The following is a 13803-nucleotide window of genomic DNA, read 5'->3' as shown; positions in this document are numbered from 1 at the left end:
GCTTGGGAGGCGATTTGTAATTTACTCTCTTAGACACCGAATGAGCTATAGTGGTTTTTAAGTAGGTTAAAAAAAGGGGGGCACTAAAAAATAATTTATTCTCAAATTGGGCAGTAGACCAAATAAGTTTGGGAATCCCTGGTTTAAATAATAAACGATTTAATCAAACTCATTTATTTTGTACAATATTCAATTTGTTGAAGCTGTTACGTCGCTTGGCGCCGCTGTCGGGACCCGGAGACTTCCTCTTGCCGTCGCCACCGTTGGGTGCCGTATCTTCGATCAAAATATCTTGACTTGGGAGGTTAAGGAGCAGCCTGTCAAAACTGCTGCTGGCTTTGCTTACATCTTGCCTCTGATCAGCTTTGAAAGGAAAGAAGAATAATAAAAAACAAAAAAATATATATGAATTTGAATGAAATTGAATAACAACATAAAAAGCTTTCCCATCGATTTTCCAGCTTCCTTCAAAACTGTCGATCTTCGCATATAAACTTACAAACCAATTTTTTTTTAATTACTTGGGTGGGTGGACGAGCTCACGGCCCACCTGACGTTATGTAGTTAAATGCCGCCACCCACCTTAAGATATGAGTTGTAAGGTCTCACTTTTAACAGTACAACGGCTATCCCGCCCTTCAAACCGAAACGCATTACTGCTTCACGGCAGAAATAGGCGGGGTGGTGGTATCTACCTGTGCGGACTCACAAGACGTCTTACCACCAGCCAAATCCAAATTTAACATCATTTTGAAACACATCCATGTACATAATACACATTTGCACGTACACATATACGTGAAAATTAGTTTTTCAACAAGCAGGTCTATGAAATTACGTGATTCGTTCTATGAAAATGACGCTTTCCATTGCCTTTCATTCCACCTTGTACTCCTGTTCGGTGGTGAAATTTTCAGGAATTCTTTCTTAGCGGATGCTTACAACATAAAAGGTATCATCTCATCATCAGGAATTTTTACTGGTGGTAGGACCTCTTGTGAGTCCGCACGGATAGGTACCACCACCCCGCCTATTTCTACCGTGAAGCTGTAATGCGTTTCGGCTTGAAGGGTGGGGCGGGCAGCCGTTGTAACTGTACTTGAGACCTTAGAACTTACATCTCAAGGTGGGTGGCGCATTTACGTTGTAAATGTCTATGGGCTGCAGTAACCACTTAACACTAGGTGGGCTGTGAGCTCGTCCACCCATCTAAGCAATAAATAAAAAATAAAAAAATCACGCACGGTCATCCTCCCGCCCCAATTTAGGATTCCCTGTGTTATGGGTACCAGAGACTGACATAAATACTTATATACGTTTAAATATATACATTTATATATTTTAAACAACCGGAAAAAGAGCAAAAAAATCTGTTCATCACACGAATGTTTGTTCGATGTGGGAATCGAACCCACGATCCTCGGCCTTAGCTACTGCACTACCGAGTCAGTTAGAGAATATTTTGAGATATGACTATAGGTAGATACAGGAGAATATTGAGAATATCTTTGCCGTCTTTGAAGTCGGATGACACCTATTGCAATCCCTAAAAACCCTGCCATTTATAAGCGAATGGGTTCACTCACTATAGGAGCTCCAAACTAAATAAGATAATCAGGTAACCTTTGATCGACTTCAAAATAGGAGGAAGTTATCAATGCGTCTGTTTATGTTTTTTTTTATCTCAGAACTTGTTTCTAGATGAACTATTTTTTATGTTTTTTATTTATTTATTTAAATGCCGATTGCCTCTCATGTGATCCCATTTCATTTTAAGATCTGATTAGTATTTTCGGAGTTATCCGTAATAATGAAATTTCTATTGCCTTTGTAAGCAGACGAGCATACGGCCCACTTGATGCTAAGTGGTTACCGTCGCTTATAGACATCACCAATGCCAGGGGCACAGTCAAGTCGCTGCCTACTGTTAATAAATTATATTATTTATTATATTTTTTTTTTAATTATTCATATTTAATTAACTTCGACTGCATTAATGTTGTTCTTATTTTATTATGTGGAAGTATATTTTCTTTTTTTCTGACGTTTTTATTTACATTTAGTTTTATTTATTTATTTATTTATTAAGTTGCACCAACAAAGTGATCATCAATGCAAAACATTGACAAATTGACAAAAGTTCATGGCAGATGTCACCTAAATTATAGGTGCAATCGACAGTGCATTAACAACAAAAATAAAAAAAATGTACAGCTAAGATTTGAATACATTTCATTCATTGCTTAAGATTAATTTAATTGGGAGATGATCCGCGACAGATTTTTCCTGTAATAAGTGAGACAATCAGAAAAAACATCTATTTCACTTAAATTAAGTTCAGCGCAATCGGACAACTCCGAAGGAACATTGACGGAGACCGCGCTACCGTGGACATTATTGTAGTCCCAAAGGATTCTGTTTAAGGGAGAGTAAGCACCTAAATTCGAACGAGCGGGCTTTCTTATAAACGGTTTATATTTCTTCGTTCTTGGTAGGTACTTAGGGGCTGATATTTTTATCTGAGTTAATAGATTAGGTGTGTCGGTTATTCAATGAATTAATTTGTACAGAAATATATATATATACATAATTATATATAATTTGTATATCTATACATATAAATAAAATTGGAGTGTCTGTTTGTAATATTGAAATAACCGCTTTTTACTACATGCATATGAATATGTAGATATACAGTACATACACCAAAATATATTTTTTTACATTTTTTGTTTGCCTGTCTGTAAGTTTGTTCCGGCTAATCTCTGGAACGGTTGGACCGATTTTGACGAGACTTTCACTGATAGGTAGCTGATGATATAAGGAGTAATTTAGGGTACTTTTTTTAGACTAGCTTCACCCCGCGACGTCACCCGCGGCACGAAAATAACCGCGGGTAACATCGCGGGACTCGGCTATCAATAACAAATTTTAATATTTCCGAAGCGAAGCGAGAGCGGGTCGCTAGTACCTATAGAATATGGTTTTTTATAACATTTTGATAAATATAAATCTACAGTGGTTTTTACGGATGTTCCATTATAACTACTGAACCGTGCATCCGATTGACTTGAAACTTGGTATCCATGTAGAAAATACATGTACTTAATGGACAGGCTAATATTTATATGAGCGTTGAACTCCCTACACCAGTTGCGGGGCGTTAATGATGAGAACCTTTGTGGGGGTGAGAAATAATAATGTTAATTTTAAATGCCCAGCGAAGCGGACGGATACAGCTAGTATTTTGATAAATTCATTAACTGTTTTTTGGAGTGAGGGAGAGAATTAAGTTGAACATTCTAACCCTGATCATTGCTCTTCATCATCTGTTTCAATCTGAACTCCTCCTGCGCTAATTTCTGGCGTCGTTTCCTCTCGGCCCTCGCGGCCTCCGTCTCGCTGGCCATCTCGCTCGGCTTCACTTCCTGCTGCGATATTACAACGAAGATAACACTGGTTTTCTCGCCGCTTAATTACTACATGCAGTACAATTCAGTACATTACTTCTGGGCGAATTATTTACAACTTTTCGCGTTAAGTTTGTACTTTTTTATTTTTATTGCTTAGATGGATGGACGAGCTCACAGCACACATGGTGTTAAGTGGTTACTGGAGCCCATAGACATCTACAACGTAAATTCCCATTCACGTTGAGGTATAAGTTCGAAGGTCTCAAGTATACCTAGTCAGGTCATAAATTCTGTCACATGTTTAATGTAAAATAATTGAAACAAGTTTATTCATTATGTAACCATTCATATACCAAAATGAACTTAACAAAACATAGATTCTTATGACACTAAAGTTTATTCAAAATGACCTCCGCGATTTTGAATACAGGCCTTCAATCTGCGCGGCCAGTCGTCTATCGCAGCACGAACGAGGTCCATGTCAATATCGGCGGCTGCCTTAATCAAGAATGTCTTGAGTGACTCCAAATTGGGATGAGGCTTTGAGCACGCCTTTTCCTCCAAGTGTTGCCATATCTTGTAATCTAACGGATTCAAATCTGGACTGGAGGAGGGCCAGTCTTCATGCCGGATGAAGTCGATTTCATGCGCCGCCAGCCAGTCTTGTGTGCTCTTCGCTCTATGAGCTGGCGCCGAATCTTGTTGGAATACCCAGTGCCTGGTATTGAACATGGTATGAGAAACAGGTTCCACAAGGTTCGTCAGGACTGTATTTTGATACACAACTGCATTCGTTTTTACACCTTTCTCACAAAAATGTACCTCTGTTAAGCCCCAATAAGAAACTCCCAACCATACCATGAGCGAGGATGGAAAATGACCTCGTTGGACACGCGGAATACGGTTGCTCGCTTCTTCACTACTGTGTGCGTACACCTTATCATTTTGTTTGTTGTAGCTCTCTTCTACGGTAAAAACTTTTTCATCCGAAAAAAGAATTTTCCGATATTTTTTTCCCGCGTACGGCTTCAACAAAGCGCGGCATCTCTTCAGTCTCAGGTCCATTAGACGAGCATTCAAACGATATCCTGTTTTTCTTCGATATGCCCGAAGCCCTAAGTCTTCATTTAACACCCTTTTCACCGTGGTTCTGCTTAACCCCATCTGAAGGGCCAACAGTTTCTGCTTACGTTTGGGATTTCTTTGAATTCGCGCCTTCACAGCTTTTATCACTGCTGGAGTCCTAACAGACCGATGGCGACCACTTCTTGACCTGTCATCTACACTAGAGTCTTCATTGTATCGTTTGATGGTACGACAAACGAATCTTTTGGTTATATTCAAATTTTTCAGTATGTTAAAAATTTTAATTGGCGCGTAACCGCAACGATGCAAGGCAATAACTGCAACACGGTCTTCTTTAAGCGTCCACTCCATATTTAAAAATGAGTAAAATTCTAAAAGTATACATTTTTATTTTCATGAACAATTCGAAATTCGAATTCAATAAACTTTTTTGTGGCCAGCATTCTAAAAGAAAAGTTTTTACTGTGTGACAATACTTATGACCTGACTAGTTAGTTACAACGGCTGCCCTACCCTTCAAACCGTAACGCATTACTGCTTCACGGCAGAAATAGGCAGGTATAGTATTTCTCTCAAGGCAAAGGTTTCGAAACTCGTTCGTAACTAATAATGTATAGAAGTGAAACTTCTAATGCAACTTCCAATATGGTTTCGTTAAACGTTCAACGCTCCTGAGGAGGGGGAATAAAAAGAGACAGAGCGAGAGTGAATGCGTGGCACTCGAACGCATGCACGTAGTATACCTGGCCAGTGCGAGCGTTAGCAACGGTTAGCGTCCAATATTTTAATGAAGTATTTAAAAATACTAGAGGTCCCGCAGTAGTCGAAATTCGAACTATAAATAATTGGAATTGTAAGTTTGTACACTATTATGATTGTATTTTATACTTCTATAATCACAAATTTCGCCACGACTACACTATAAAAAATATTAACTAAGACAAACAAATTTAATCTATTCTCAATTTGACAACAGACGTCAAGAACAAAAGTTTGACAATAAATAGTATGCATGCGTGTGTGCATCAAATACATGGTATGTAGCGTGTGTAATGTTTTCTTTATTGATTTAATGTATCTTTTATGCATTATTTTAAAAAAATATTAGCATTGTGCACTTCTTCTCTATATTCTCTATAAGTGTGGGAAATTTCATACTCCTCCGTCCGCGCAATTTTCGTAAAAAGGGATACAAAGTTTTTGCTTCACGTATTAATATATAGATATATATATTTCTTTTTCTATCTATAATTTAAAATTTAAATAGTATAAATGTTGGAGGTGTCGCATCTCTTATACACAACATTCCCTATTACAAGAGCAATCTGATTTAAGGATGAAAAATGAAAAAAACCACAATAGTACACATCGAAAAAGAAGTTTCACTTCATTCACGTGCACCAAGTTGCACGCGCAACGTTTTTTAATTCACTCATATTTTACCGCGTAATGTTGGTTTAAGTAAATTTAAAGAGGTCCACTTTTTGACAGTCCAAAATCTGTACGCTTATGTGCGGCCCCTCAATAGAACTTTGGATGTGATTGCTCGGCTTGATAATTGAAAATTATATTCCAGTTTCCTAGTGGTCCATACCGGTAAACTAACATTTATGGTATACCAACATAACAATTATACCAATAATGACCGTTAGCAATTCGGATATGTTAGGACTGTCTACATTATTTTGAAAACCATCTTAAAAATCAAAATAGGCCAAACAAAAACATAACAATCAAACATTACAAATTTTCAAATAATTTATTTGTAATAAAACAGAGCAATGTAAATCCCAGATTTCCCTACTAACTAATCTATATTAATTTAACTACAAAAACACAGCAATTCCATACAAAAAGTCTTAAAAATTCTATCTGTTCAATGAAAAACTATGGAATTAAAAAAGATACCATTTGTCTCAGTTTATTTTGAGCACAGAAATAAAAAAATACCTATCAAATTTTCTTCAACTTAAAGAAGGCAAAAAAATTACTTTCCTAAGACTAATGCCCGTATCTTTAGACGTTTCGTAAAATAGTCCTCCACTCTTAACTCATCCGATGATGCTCGAGAATTCCCTCCAAACTTACTCGAGTTTGGTATTTTTAGTCGACCATTACAATATTCCTCAACTGTCCTCGAGTGAGGTAATAATGATGAAAATTTGATCAAGCTAGCATCAAACCCATAGAGTTCTGTAGTCTGTGGTCATTGTTTAATGTCAAAGTCAAGCTGCCGCTGTCTGTTTGACACTAGATGAACTTGTTTGATGTTTTGGTTGCTGAGTTATTCGTAAATATGTGTGCGTGCGGTAAACCTGAAAGTGTATTATTTATTTTCTAACCTATTATTATTTTACATTTCGGATCCGGCTTTGTATTTTTATTCGCCGCTTTTGTGTGATTTTGGTTGCATCGTGTTGTTGAAGTGCTTTTCCACAACCACCAGTTTATTATTATATAAATAAAACTTATAATCGCATTGACTTTATTTATCAGGTAGTAAGCAAAATATGTCTCTTATGTAGGTAAATAAAATAAAGAGTTTCAAATGTCTAACCTCGAACTATTTACTTTATTAATAAATATTATCAAACTTAAATTATCAAAATATGCGGGAATCATGCACAGATCCAGGCCATTGCACAACAATATCATATATTTCCATTTGCGGTCCACATACTATTTGGACATCGATAGAAAACCAGCCTTGAGGAACGTTCAAGGTACGTCGCGACGTACCTTAACTTGACAGTTCGGTCACTTCACTCCGGTTAGGAAATTTTTCCAAGGACGTTTGAGTGGAGTTTATTTTTACGACTAAGCATACCAAAACGCGCGTTGGAGGTTGAGTCGAGTCGAGTTACGCTCGTGTGAACGACTAAAGATACGGGTGTAAGTATAAATAATTAGTTTCTGATTTTTTTATTTTGTAAATAGCTCGCCATTCGGTTTTCTTTTATTATTTCTTCTACACAATGTGAATAATTTTAAAATTACGTTTCTCGCGTCTTGTTAACAATTTAAATGGTTTCAACACATAAAATTTTTAAAAGTAATAATTTTTATCCATCCAAACGAACACACAACTACTATAATATTCATAAGACATTACATTAAAACGTACATCACAAGAAAGTTTCACATGAACTCAATTAAAAAAAAGTGAACAAATTCCAAGGATCTACCTCGAAATTTCCTCGACACTACCAAACTCAACGGTATTTTATTTAATTGTGAATACCTGCTTTCAAAGCAGTCATCAAACTCAAAGTAGGTCAGGATATACCTTACGGGAATCGAGGAAGATCCACGTCATTGTTAATTGTATTTTTCATATTTCATTTTTCCTTATTATTATTTGAGAAAAAACAAAAAAAAAAGCCCGCTGAGTTTGTTTCGCCGGTTCTTCTCAGGACTATGGCTTTTTTTGGAACCGGTGGTAGAGTTAACATTGTTATTTATATTTTGACATTCAACAAGTGTGTTCTACTGACATCTAAGTTGAAATAAATGATTTTGAATTTTCTAATTTTTGGCCACATTCATCAAGTAAAAATATTGACTTGGAGGTTCCTCGACGTGCACTCTATATAACCTCGCTCGAGTCGAGGAAGAGGAAGTGTTGAAGTAACGTTTTAAAATACCAATTTTTGTTAAATGATATAGTTTTCGTATTTTTAACAAATTAAATGTAACAGCAACACGCGTTAAATACATGTTATTTTTTTTATTTTTTTATTCTAACAAATTGTAAATAGAATTATTGGGGGCTTACCGATGACACACGAATACAAAATCGAAAATAAATTTCATTCCCGACTAATTTCAGAAAGAGATGGAGACTTTGTAAATCTGTCTCTTTCATGCGCTACGTGAATTGATATGACGTATACGTGCTGTTCAGTCGCGCGAGAGAGAGATAGAAGATTGCGGGTCAAGCACACATAATTTTTATTTTTTCCCAAAATACCAAGTGTATTTATTATCTATGGACAATACGGTATGTACGGTTTCTCTTTTAAAATAGATTTATAAAACAGTAAAAATATAATGAGTTTATAAAAAAATATAAACAATAGATGTAAAACATTATTTGGTTTGCCTAATACCTAATACCTACTTAAGGCAAGATGAAGAGTGATTAATGACAGTAAAAAAAATTTGGCAAGTCAAAATGGCGGCTGAGTTTATTGAGGTTCTACTGGTGTATATGGACAGCAGAACTCCCGACACACGCAATGGATCCATTAACTTTCTTTCAATGCCAATATTGGTAGGACCTCTTGTGAGTCCGCACGGGTAAGTACCACCACCCTGCCTATTTCTGCCGTGAAGCAGTAATGAATTCCGGTTTGAACCGTTGAAACTATACTGAGATCTTAGAACTCATATCTCAAGGTGGGTGGGGGCATTTACGTTGTAGATGTCTATGGGCTCCGGTAACCACTTAACAGCAGATGGGCTGTGAGCTCGTCCACCCATCTACGTAATTAAAAAAAAAAGAAATAAAAATGAGCACAACAGCTCAAGGCGGAAGCCCCGTCCTATTTATTTAGCAGTTACTGGAGACAGTAGTATTTAAAAAAAAACCAATGTAATTGCAAAATGGGAATGTGGACATTTTTATAATCAAATCTAATAACATTATTTACTAAAATACCTATTATTTTGTTATTCTTTATTTACATCACCAAAACAATGGTACGATTGAGTAAAGTAATGTTTTTAATACCTCTTCATCGTGCCATTTCAATAAATCACAAACACACGAGCATACACACACACGCAACGAACAACAGGTCAGTTAAAAACACTTTCTCATCGCTAGAAAAGCCTAACGCAACCTATTCTATTAATTCGAAAAACAATATTTTTAATTTCTGTTCGAGATTCAAGTACTGATAGCCTGCTAGTTCAAATAATACCTACATCAAAGGTTTAACATTTTTTTTAATATTTGTCATCATCATCATTCCTTCCTATTACCCTCTGCTGGGGTGTAGGGCTCGAATCAATTTTTACATTTACATCGGTCTTGGGCAGTGTTCTAGCTCCTCCCACGTCATGCCCAAGACCCCTAGCTCCTGCTCCACCGAGCGATGCCAAGTTGTTCTGGGGCAGCCTAATATTTGTATTAATGTATTTTGTCGTTCTGAGCTATGCATTTTTTTGTTATCGTGATCGGACTTCTCTGGCTGGCAAAGGGAATATAGACCATACAGTCAAACTTAGATGATAGGCAGATAAAAAATATCTGATGAAATAGGTACTACAATGTTCACGGATAACTACAAAAGAATCATATCGTATTATAAATCAAACCCGCAAAAACGGCGATGCACTCAATAAAAATAGTCTGTGTACTAACTGTACGATTTCCGGACATAACCGGCTTACTCCGCTTAATATTATTGTTACTGATGCTAAATTATTTACACATAGTAAACATTACTGAATTCATATTAAATCTTTATAACTGTAAAATATTCTGATGTAGTCAACGAACAACAATCATTTAATTGATACACGTCAAGAAGAGGTCTAGAGAATGATTTTGTGGCACAACTAAAACTACGATTTCGACTCCGGTTGGACGTCACCCGGAGACGTAGACTTGTGGCCCGCGTCGTCCGGAAACCTCTTCTCGACCTGCTCCGCGACCCATTTCTTCACTTCTGTTCCGTCCAGAAGCCGTCGTAAAAAATGGTCGGTTTGATCCAGCAACCCTGCGGGGGATTAGGCTCGGGGGCCGACCGCCGACCACAAGGTTCTTGGCTGGCATGCCGAAGTTAAGGTTCACATTGGGAGGGGAGCGGTCGTAAGACTCGTAGGCGAAGTGCCACGGACCAGAGCACTCGTAGTAGTTGGGGAATACCGGAGCACCCACTGGTGGAGGTGCTAGCCTTGGAGCGTACATTTGTAGCGGTTGTAGTACGAAACTTACGTTGGAGTTAGGCCTCACAGGGGCGCGGGGACGGGCTGCGGTGCGGGTGGCGGAGCGCGGGGCGGTAGTGCCGCCAGCATGGGCTGCGCACGAGCCACTGGAGCACCTTCTTTCCTCGGTTTCACGGGAGACGGCTTCAGCTCAGCCCGGTTGGCAATGTTCAAGTTATTTCAGAGTGGATTCTGTTCCGATAAGGACAGACTCAGATTTGTTTTCTAATAGGTCAATCAAATCAGCAGCAACACTGCCTCCGAAGCTGAGAAGTGTCTCTCGAAGAGCATTTGTTACCGCACACTGGAAAATACATTAGACAATTTATAAAATGGCTCCTTTGTATGAAAATTTGAAAATTTTAAATAATGAATAAATAAATACCTTCCGTGACTTGTAAATAGCAAATCCTTTAGTGGCGGCGAATGAAGTAGCGTAGCCAATATTTTCCCTGTATATATCGAAACTCTTTACTTTGATCGATACAAACGCGACGACGCCGGCGCAATACTTCCCGTTGTTGAAGTCGATGAAATCTGCAATACAGTTTGTCCTTGGACAATATTTCAATGTTTTATCAGTTTTGTCGCCTTATTTTTAAACATCTTTATTATTCAAATTATGAGTTGAGAAATTATTCTAGACGATTCCATCATCTCTATTCAAAATTATCTAACTCACCATCTAAGTACAGTTTACTTGTTATCCAATAAAAGTTATAATAGAATAATGTGTTTACTAGTTTAATAGTTTTTCTCAAATAGCACTTTAGGTTTTATTGAAATATTAAGTCAAATACATTAGAACCCACAGCCAAAGTACTGTAGGAACATGAAAACCAATTGAAATAGCAAAACGCGTTCATGAAAATGAATGAGTTAAATAAATACTAAGAAAAAATTATATCTAGCTGCATAATTTTAGCTCCACCTCTGTCTTTATGAGTACACCGTGCCACATAGCCTTTATGCTTGTTTACAGTACCGTAACTAAAAGAATCTATTCTTTTGTATAGAAGGTAGTTTTAAATAATTCATTCAAAAGGTTTGTTAAAATTCAAACAAACCCAATTCTTGTTTGGTGACACTCCAGCTCCAATTGTTGAAACCCCACTGTGATGACCATATTATGAGCGTTGTCTACGCTGATGCTGTCATGGTCATCTTCAAGCATATGTCAGGATTGGCAAATTTGGTGAGCAGTCAGCTGTAAATAGGTATAGGATTCTTGCACATTCAAATTTTGATTATTAACTTAAAATGGAAATTATGAAAGAAAATTAAATTACTAGCGTAACTTCTAATGAAATAAAAAATATTCTAGAACTTTTCATATCTAAATAACAGGTAATCAATTTGTGAATCTCATATTCCTTCAATTGTCGATCATCACAAGATTTATCAAAACTAAACCAGAAGAAAATACTAATTATTTATACTCTTGTATAATTACTAAAATGCCCATGTTGACTGTCTACATACACATCATGAGCATCATGAATGCATTCAGGTTCAAGGATTGGATAGCATTTGTTTTGATACAATTAGAATTATGACCTAACTGCCATTCAGAAAGGGTATCTTTATGTTTAAGCAATTGATTAACAGTAGGTATGCTTTAGCTTGTACATTCATTGCCCCCTTATGGCAATAAAAATCTAATAGTAAAACAATAGGAATTTAATTTCACACAGCTACAAGTTAATTACTTTTCAATTATTTTCAAGTTAATTAATTACTTATACAACACTTTATTTACAATGTTCAACTGCTATAAAATTTTAACGCGTACCTAAAGTAATTTTTTTTCAAAAGCTTAAATCAACACAATTCACAATATGATATTCTATTCTATTTCTTACAATGTATACTTTTTCAGATGATCAAAACAAATGCATTTTCGTCCAATACTGTGTTGCATGCAATCAATCTAGTCACATTCTTGATCTTTCCGATTATCATTTTGTGATAAAATAGTAATTAGAGCAGACATTTCGAATTTTCCTCAGAAATTACGCTTCAGAAACTTTTCAGCAGCTTTCTAGGTAAATATGTTCACTTATTTGCGGTTATTAAAGTACGTAATATTAGATAGAATTTACCATTTTTAATTGCAATTTTGACTGGGAAGCCTGGTTTCCGTTCATCTTGGAAGTGTGGAAGCGGTGCCAACGCAATAAAAATCAATCAATTTTTTAGTCTTCACGAAAATTCAACAAAACAGTCTTTCGTCGAAGACTGTTTTCGAAGTCTTTAGATATCAACGTAAATATTATTAGTTTGCAAATACTATAAAAGAAAAACATTTTCGATTCAATCACCTACTTTCCGTAACTAATATTTTCTTAATGTTTTTGTGTATTATCTATGTCATATGGTTCGAAATCTATGAAAATAAAATATTATGACTGTAGTATGCCGTTGGGAAACGGAATCCTGACCTGACATCTGTCAGTTATCATGATCAATGATGGAAAGGCGCTGATATTTACTTTTCTATACCTAGTAAGTGGTATTTGAATTGTGATGTCTATGAACTCCAGTAAGCACTTTACAACCAGGTGTACCATGAGTTCATTCAGTACTATACAATATGAAAACGTGTTTGACTCGATTATAAGTTCTAGATGTAACTAAAATATTAAACAAAAAGATGGATAATCATATAAAAAATATAAAATAAATTATAAATACCTTGAAAAAAGTTTTAACTGGCAAAAATACAAATTGATCAATCTCCGATCCACATGAAAGTCTCTGTTATTTTTTCGCCTAATCTATATTTTGTCAATGATAATTCTTTTCTATTATTGAAGTCAGTTTTAGTAACTAAGATTTTAGTTTTGTCGACTGCCTTCGCCAATCATTCATCCATGGCAATCTCTCGCATGGTTTTTTTTAAATGGTCATGATGTGTCAAATGGCATCAATCAGTCGGGCGTCGCGTCCCCTTATGGGAGCGCGGAACGGGCTTCGGGATACCCTTTGCCCGGGTTTAATCTCCCTTCCAATCGAGGCAAAGGGATGAGCTGCAGATTGAGCTGTTGCAGGTCTGTACTGATAGTGGGTAAGTGGCATAAAGCGCTGTGGCGGACTATATGTACATAACCTTTTAATCCTAAACAATATATACACTTAATATCAAAGACTTGTAGGCAGCGGCTGGCTCTGCCCCTGGCATTGCTGAAGTCCATGGGCGACGGTAACCACTCACCATCAGGTGGGCCGTATGCTCGTCTGCCTACAAGGGAATTAAAAAAAAAAGTTCTAATTGAGCAGAGTTTGACTCAATTCCATTAAACTTTTTTTCTACCTATTCGCTGCTAGCATAAGAGGCTATTCCAGCTACGCCCGGACGGGTAGTGAGCTC

At 36.7% G+C, this 13803-nt stretch overlaps 1 protein-coding gene across 1 annotated transcript; it reads right to left on the bottom strand.

Moving 5' to 3' along the window:
• Positions 1-6244: 6244 nt before the first annotated feature.
• Positions 6245-12580, bottom strand: LOC114250416 (uncharacterized). The gene is given in 9 exon segments (XM_089735486.1): positions 6245-10171; positions 10174-10236; positions 10239-10479; positions 10482-10644; positions 10646-10737; positions 10819-10970; positions 11501-11551; positions 11554-11584; positions 12536-12580. Coding segments are annotated over 9 exon segments (939 nt in total). The 3' UTR covers positions 6245-10070.
• Between the last annotated feature and the right edge of the window lie 1223 nt (positions 12581-13803).

This window comes from Bombyx mandarina, chromosome 19, assembly GCF_030267445.1.
Source record: "Bombyx mandarina strain Sakado chromosome 19, ASM3026744v2".
Classification (NCBI taxonomy): domain Eukaryota; kingdom Metazoa; phylum Arthropoda; class Insecta; order Lepidoptera; family Bombycidae; genus Bombyx; species Bombyx mandarina.
The sequence above is the reverse complement of the archived record's forward strand: the minus strand, read 5'-3'. Positions and strand labels throughout refer to the sequence as shown.